The sequence below is a fragment of the Arctopsyche grandis genome, chromosome 2 (genome assembly GCF_051622035.1).
Source record: "Arctopsyche grandis isolate Sample6627 chromosome 2, ASM5162203v2, whole genome shotgun sequence".
Lineage (NCBI taxonomy): Eukaryota > Metazoa > Arthropoda > Insecta > Trichoptera > Hydropsychidae > Arctopsyche > Arctopsyche grandis.
Genome location: NC_135356.1, coordinates 33,314,316 through 33,322,976, shown reverse-complemented (window position 1 = coordinate 33,322,976; position 8,661 = coordinate 33,314,316). Strand labels below are relative to the sequence as shown.

Here is an 8,661-nt window from a genome sequence, read left to right as displayed (position 1 = left end):
TTATTCTAGAAGTAATCAAATGCACAAAAAAGGCTTTTTTTCTATTGAAACTGAAATCGGCCCGGATTCTGGTGAAAATAGTCGCGCACATTTCCGGACATGGGTGAAAACAATCCACGCGTCAAAGCGGGCGGTAAGGTGTTAATTAAATAACAAATATGGTTGTTTTATACATAATATAACAAATAAAAAAATTATTAACAGATTAAATAAGAACTAATTTATATGAATTGAGATTTTATTTATAATTAAATGTATACTACCTATTATTCAAGATTTCTATCAAAACTCGAGTTTATGGCAATTACATAAATATTAATAATTGAACAAAAACCGATGATTTATTTAGCTTTTTGAGGCGTATGCAATCAAGGAACTGTAATTTGATTGTATAAGTACTTTTTCACTAATATTATTATTGTCTTCTTCTAAAAAACCCAATTCACCTGCATAATATACATAATGATCCAAATATTCTTCATGCAGATTTTTAGGAATATATTTTAAGAATGGGTTAACTGCTGCTGCAGAATCTTTGGAAAAATAAAGATAAAATTATATGAAAACTTATGTGTGAAATATGTATTTACAACATCTAGATATATTTGATGATTCATTATATTGAGAATTGTTTTTATTATAATTTTTAAATACCTCGTAAGTTTTTCAGTCCGATGAAATCGTGGGTTTTATGTTTAACTTGCACTTTCACATTTTTAAAACCAGCTCCAAATAGTAATTTCCTAAAATCTGCTGCAGGGTTTAAGGAGTTATTATATGGTGATATGTACATGTCGTGATTTCTCATGTACTGTTCCCACCTTGGATCTTCCGACATAAGTTTCCATACATCGAAAATACGATTTTTTGCTGTAAAGGTTATCACACAATCGCCCGTGTCGTTTAGCATATTGTACATCGATCGTAAAGCAGATCTGAAAATACATATATAAACAATTCATGGAGATTATTTATTATTTATTGAAAATGTAATATAGAATTATACAAAGTTAAATATATGTTCAGAAAAATTTAATTTATGATTAATGAATAACAAAATTATTATAGTATTTCGGCATTTTAAATAAATTTAGAAAATCTGAATTTAATTTTATTTAATTTTTAAATTTATACTACATTCTTAAAAGAAAGACAGGCTTTTATCAAAAAGTATGTACGCATTTACTTATCGAAAAACTAAAAACAAAAATATACGAAATAAAAGTCAACATTTCATACTGTAGTTAGGATAAATTAATATAGGTTTTTGATTCCAAATAGACAATAAAAAGGGGTCAATTTGAAAAATTTGAAAAAAGGGGTCAAAGTATTCAAAAATTAATTTTGGATACTTTAATTTTATACTACATTCTTAAAAGAAAGACAGGCTTCATCAAAAAGTATGTATGTATGTACTTATCGCGAAACTAAAAACAAAAATTGATGAAATAAAAGCCAACATTTCATACTGAATTAATGTAGGTTTTTCATTCTAAATTGACACCTTTTCATTTCAAATTGACCCTTTTTCATTACAAATTCAACCTTTTTCATTTTCAATGAGAAAGAGTCAATTTGGAACGAAAAACCTTTATCAATTCTGATAACATATGCATTTTTATTTATTTTGTTAAAATGACTAAGTAATAAACGGATAAATGATTTGTAAAAAAAAATTGGTTTAAGTATGTAGTAAATTGGCCATATAAACATTAGAAATATTATATTATTTTTGAAAATAAAATAAAAAAAGGGAAAAACATGTTCAAATAAGGATGTGACAAAAACTATAAATTTTACTATACATTGTTTTAGTTTTTAAAATTAAGATAATCTTAGATTTTATATTAGTAATAATTCAAATGTTAATAAAAAATCAAGAAATTTAATTAAAATACTGCAAAATGTATTTAGATTGTTTTTAATTGATATAAACAATGAATGAAATATTAGATGAAAGGAATCAACGGAATTGCCATTTGAAAACTCACGCCTGATCTTGCACCCAATTCAAACAGTTGAACGAGAATAGATGATCGTATTTATTAATGTGTTCAGGCTTGGGCTCGGCCACGATATCCATGAGAATGAAATCAATTTTATCAGTGGCGTAGAAGCTCTTGGCGTAGTCCACCATCTCGACGGACAAATCGCCACCGGTCAACGAGTGGAAATCAATCGGAAGCCTTTTCAGCAAGATGTTAATAGTGACGTCACCCTCTCCGCATCCGACGTCCAGCACCACATCTTTACCATCTTTCCTCCATTTGACGAGATGCAGATATTTGTCGAGGACGTCGGTGGCGTCGCGACGCTGAAGACTGTTGGCTTTGTGGTAGAGTGTTGCGTTGAACATGTCCGAAGCACAGAACTAACCAATCCACTGTCGGAGGACGTTGGTGCATTTGTCGCTCGTTGGAAACCAGCTATTCGTCTTATATAGCCGCTCAATTTGAGAGTGGTGTCCAAACTGTGGCGCGCAGGCCCACCCGCGTCACTCACCCGATAGGGTGCGCATTCGTTTTCGTTCATTTTCAACTCATCCTGGTTGTGGTGTTCACTTTCAAGTCATCCAGAAGTTGTTCCTTACATTTTAAATTCACCATTGCAAAGATTATCGAATAAGTTTTGACGTATAACTACATCTTATATGAGGTGACCATTCGTACTGGTTTTTTTAGAAATTGTTCGTCCCATGGAGCGAATTGTTAGAAAGGTCCGTCCACTTTATTTTATATCAAAAACAGATTTGTAACGTATATTTTCCGAAGGTTCGTGTTTATTTTTTGTTTTCAAGAAAGGTTTTAAGTTACGATTTTACGAAATCGGATCAATCTGAATCTGTCACAAAACAAAGAATGAGATGGATTTAATCTTCATGTGTGACGAGTTCGGTACAAAAAAGTTTAAGTTATTTAATAAAATTGCGTTCTGATCAAAAACCATATACATATGTACTCACTCTAAGTTAGTATACATATATGTAAAGAATACAAGTATAAATTTTCAGCTTGATACGTTCGGGGGTGTGGAAAAACCGTGTGGCTTTTTTCCAACATTTTTGACTTTTCTATGAGGAAAAGATCCCACTTTCCATTGATACAAGGATTATATGTATGTATTTGAATTTTGTCGTGAAGAGCACACATATTTAAAGAGTAGAAAAAATAGTGTGAATGAGTCAAAATCTCGAGTTAGAATTTTCTCATGATCACAAATCTTCATCTATTGTTACTACGTGCATAGATAAAGTAAATATGTATATTGATGACCAAACCAAGCAAAATGGCAAAGTTTGAAAACGATCGGATAAAATCACAGAAACCCAAATTTAGAATCACTGAAACCCAAAAAGGTAAGAAGAGGCTAGTAAAAAGACAGTCGTTAGAAATTAAGTTAATTGATAGTTTTTTTAGTGAAACAATTTGATTGACGATTTTTGCTGACGATGTGAAGATTTTTGGAAAAAAATTTCCCTTTTGACGCCTTATTGACCTTTTGACTTTGAAGGCGCCTTTTTGACTTTTTACGTAATACAAAATATAAATTTGAATATTGAAATTTTTTCAAAAATAAAGTTGATTATTGTTATTATATTTATTTATTTAACTTAACAGACAACATATGTAGAAATGCATAAACATAAAGAGCCCAATTATAGAATTTTGTTATATCTATATAACCACTCCATATTATTATATACTAGTGGTTTTACCCGGCTTCGCTCGGTATTTGTAATATAAACCACTTAAACACGACTAATCTTATAGTTATAAGATTTTATTAAATTTATTTGAATAGCTTTATTTTATATAAATTTATTTTAATATTCATTTGTTTTTTTATAAAATTGACTGTCACGAACAAACAAACATACATATGTACATATATATTAAGTCTCTTTCGAAATTATATGTATACCAGAATCCGGCGCCCCCTGGGGCCGGAGGCGAATTTATTTGTCGTCATGGAAACTTTGACTTGTTTTTGTTTCCCACCCAACTATACATAGTTACAAAGTCTCTTTCGAAATTATATATTAGATTATAATAATATGAAAAAAGCACATGTTGTATATGAAAATAATAGAAAAATGAAATGTTATAAAAATACTCTTATTTTGTCTAATTTTTTATTTTATAATTTATAATTAATAATTTTTAATTTTTTTTGTAAGTTTGTTTTTCCAATTTCAATTTAATATATTTTTTTTCAAAAATAAGCTTATTTTTTTCATATTTTATAACTCAATAAAGTATATATTTTCCATTTTTATTTTGATATATAAAATATTTTTTAGAAAATAAATTCAATTTGACTAATCTAATCATCATATTATGTCAATAGAAACCCAAATTCACTCAAATTACGTCACAGGGATTTGATACTTAGTTGCTGAATTTGAAACGTAGAGATAGCGCGTCCCAAGCTTCCAGAACTGAAATTTGGACACCCCATAATTTTGGAGAAGCTTTGTCCGCAAAGCTCCCACTCTATCCGAATCTTCTCATTTTAAGACTTCAAAAAAATTTCGGATATTAAAATGACATAAATTCAAATGGGACGATGTACGAATCCTTATTTCCCGATTTGCTCGAGGAGCTTACAGTATTAGTGATTGCAATACAGTATTAGTGATTGTAAAGAAGTGAATATGAATAAGTATAACCTCGTCAATAATTGATTATCGGTACAGGTCTATTAGCTACAGAAGGCGCGTGCACAGTACTCATACAAATGCATTTTTCATATACAGGCTGTTATTTATATATTTTATTTCAACCGATCGTGTAATGTTTTTAAGATCTATGATATAATTTGGGTGGCATATTTATTTAATATTTGAATACATACCACGAATAAAATGATAAATAGCATTTTTTTAAATTATAAGTAAAACAAACGTACGTATGCAAAAATTAATACGAATTAAAAAATGAGAAAAAAATATAGGATATAAATTATATTAAACAGGAAATAAGTGATTTTAAAAGTGTTCGAATTTTGATAATAATGCAGTCCTTTTCATTATTATATATAGACATTCTTCTTTGTCGGCTAGTATTAAGTCCCGACCGTTACAAAGATAATAAAATAAATTCGCAAAGAAAGGTTGCGATGTTGGCGGTTTATTAGCCACCACAAATTGATTTCGTACTTCACAAACAATTCGCTGAACACTTCTTTTAGAAACACCAGTCGCTTCCGCAGTTGAAGCATATAAATTTTTCATAAAACTATTTCTTTCGTCACTTTCACTATTCACTATACGATGCATGAAATAGTTGAAAACATTATACACAATTTCGCGAGATTGTCCCGTTAGTGTTTTCCCAGATCCAATTTTATTACAAAGCATTTTATTATCATATATCCACTAATTCTAATGAACTAACTCCAATTAACCAATTAGCAAACAATATAAGAACGCGTTACGTCAGTTTGTGGGGGTTGATCGGTGACTGACCAGTGAAACTGGAAAAAATCACCCTGTAGTGCACACTTGATCACTGAGCAAAAATCACCGAGCAATACAAAAAATAATTGTTGTTTCTGTCATGCTCGGAAAGTGGGTGCGTATGAAAGGGACCAACTGATTGTCCTAGAAAACAGATACAAAAAATCTTATTCATATCTTCACGGATACAATATACGTGTTTGTATTGGTACGTGCCAGCTTTCGCTGCGCGAGCTATATGTTTTAGATAAGCTGAATGTTAAGTTAAACACGCCCGTTCAATTGCGTGATGACGTTATCAGGCGTGTTTATTTTTATTTTTCTTCTACGCCATTACAGTAGTAAAATATCATTATTGACATTATGTATTTTTAGGTAAAGTAGGGTAGAATTTTGTATTTCAATAGGATGAAAATATTTCAAATGCAAAACATTCAAAAGAACAACAAATGCGACCTTTTTCAATAATACACAATAGCCTTATCTGTAACGTTATGTAGTTTAAAAACAATCTATTAATAGTTAAAAGATTTTCGTCACGATAGAAAACGACTTAATGGTCTTAGATTCTTATCGAATTCTCATTGAAAAGACACTTCTTAAAATTCAACTCTAATGCAAATTTCTATTGAAAATGTGCGAATCAAAAATAGAGTACGTTGTAGCAATGTGTAGTTCAGTGTTGTTCGGTCGATGTCTCAAAATATGTCAATTTCCTGTTCAAAATGAATATTGTAATCTATAGTCGGGTATTTTATCTTTTATTTGTAGTACTTTTCAGCTTTCAAATATCTCTAAGTAGTCGTCCAGTTCAAATCAAAAGTCAAACGTACGTATTTTTACACTGTTAATACTATTTTATATAGAGTATTTTCTATTGAAACATGTTTATTGGGAGAGTGTTCTGGCCACACTATTTTTTATTTTCGCTTAAAGGGGTTAATTGGAAGTGTGCTAAATTTTGAATCGGTAAAATTGTGAGCTAAAAATTCGCTACTATTATTATACTAAACTAGTGTTGGGCCCGTTGATTTCAACGGGTGGTTTCGAAAAGGAATTGAAACTCGAATAAAAATAAAGTTTAAGATATTGAATCGACTGGTTTCGGAAAGAAATTAATGCACTAATGACAAATTACGAAGTGATTACGAATTACGAATTACGTTTTGTGCATCGCCGACCCCCCGACGCCTTTGCCCCCAACGCCCCCGATACCTCCGTCGCTCCGGGGCCTTCAGCCCCAGCGCCGCCGACGCCTCCGGCGCCCCCAGCGCCCCCGATGCCTTCGGCACCCCGAAGATAGAACTAGTGTTGGAAAATCTAAATTTATTAACAGATTTTCTTTATTTTATATTGTTGCAAGATATGTATATTGGATTTCTAAATAATTCTAGTTGGAAATGTTGGTGAAATTTTCTGCGTGGCGGGCTTTCAACAGAAAAGACGTCAGCATTCAAAGGGTTCTCTATATTTTTAATATGATACCAGACCTCTCCAGATATAAATAATATTAAAAATATTTATAAAGAAAAGTGAAGTAATAATGAAAGAAATCAAATATGAAACAATAAGAAAGTATGTGTTATAATTGCATTTAATACTGGATAGTAATTAAACAATCTTATTAGCAGTGGTGTCATCCTTGAGTTTCTGAGGATTTCCTGAAACCGGTTGTTAAAAATCAAAAGTTTCCGGAAACCCGTTTCATTTCTCACTAATTCTTTTATTTAAAATCATTTTTAATTAATGTATCTGTATTTAAAAAAAAATATGTATATGCCCGTATCGCTAATTGTTATGAATTTCATTTGAAATTGTGGGTATTTTTATACATACATATATATTAATATATGTAAGTTATACATATATGTATGTATGTTTATATAGGAAACCCGTTGTTTCGAAATTGGGATAACACCACTGATATTAGTAGTATTCTCTAGTAAAATGGTTTCTTTGGGTTTTTCTTAATGTTGTTGTAAGTTTTCTTATATATTATCGAATAGTATTTTGATTGAATAAATATGTTAACATTACCAATAGGGTACATCGAAAACATTGAATTTGAAAGTTGTTTTCTTATCACGGGAAATTTGTAAAATTAATATCAAATTTTTAAAAAAGCTATTTGCACTGCTGCCAGCCCATTTATGTAAGTTTGTGAAAATAGCAAATTTTATTGATTTTCGTAGGTTTTTTAATTTTAATCTCAGTTTTAGAAGTTAATTCACCCTATGAATGAAATAGTTTCACATTAAAAAAACCTCACATGGAATGTTCCATCACATTGATTTTTTTAAGAATTTAAGAGAAAAAGCGCTAAAGAAAAAACGATTGATCATATATGTATGTTTAAATATGTACATATGTAGATATGTATCTATACCAGTGGTTCTCATGTACGGCCACTAGAGCATTTTGTTGCGGCCACCAACGCTTTATAGAGTATTTTATTTAATATTTTTATTTAATACTGACTGAATTCAATTCAACGAAATAGGAAAGTTTATAGGCTATACCTAAAATAAGTAAATCCATTAATAAGAGCCCATTTTATAGTTTTATGTTTGGGCGAAAGTAATGATGTGACAAAAACCATCCAAATTTTAATATTTTCAAGATATTTTGATGTTGAAAAAGGTGAATTTACTGAAAGTTTTATGTGCCAGACTTTATTAAAAGACCGCTAGAATTCAATTAATATTTATAGTGTTAAAGAGCATTTAATCAAGTTAAACGTATCGACGCACAATTTGTGTGCTGTAACTGCTGATGAAGCAGCGGTTATGAAGAGCGAAAAAAAGGGGGTTTTAAATTTGTTTAACGAAGACTGTGAAAATGAAACATCTCGCATGCATTGTACTGTGCATCAAGAAGTGCTAGTTAGCAAAGCTGTAATTAAATGTATGGAAGATGTGGAATTAGCAGTAATAAGTTGTCTAACTTGTTTAAGTCTATATGTGAACAATAAAAAACATAATATATTTCTCAATTACAACCACATTAGATGGCTAAGCTTCGATAGTAGAGTTCAACGTCTTTGTGAATTCATTGATTATGTTATATCTGTTTTGGGCGTAAAGCATAAATATTTAAGGCAAAAGCTTCAAAGTGATTATATGAAAGGTCAATTTTATTGCTAGAGCATTTTTTTGCCACGTATTAGTTTGATAAATAAACAACAACAAAAAAGTAACCTATCA

At 30.4% G+C, this 8,661-nt stretch overlaps 1 protein-coding gene across 1 annotated transcript; it reads right to left on the bottom strand.

The window, feature by feature from the left end:
* Window positions 1-345: 345 nt before the first annotated feature.
* LOC143922383 (juvenile hormone acid O-methyltransferase-like) lies at window positions 346-2,663 on the bottom strand. The gene is made up of 5 exons (XM_077445607.1): window positions 2,644-2,663; window positions 2,373-2,560; window positions 1,992-2,328; window positions 655-935; window positions 346-533 (listed from the first exon to the last, which is right to left on the bottom strand). The coding sequence occupies exons 1-5, from the start codon at window positions 2,661-2,663 to the stop codon at window positions 346-348; spliced, it is 1,014 nt and encodes a 337-aa protein (XP_077301733.1).
* Between the last annotated feature and the right edge of the window lie 5,998 nt (window positions 2,664-8,661).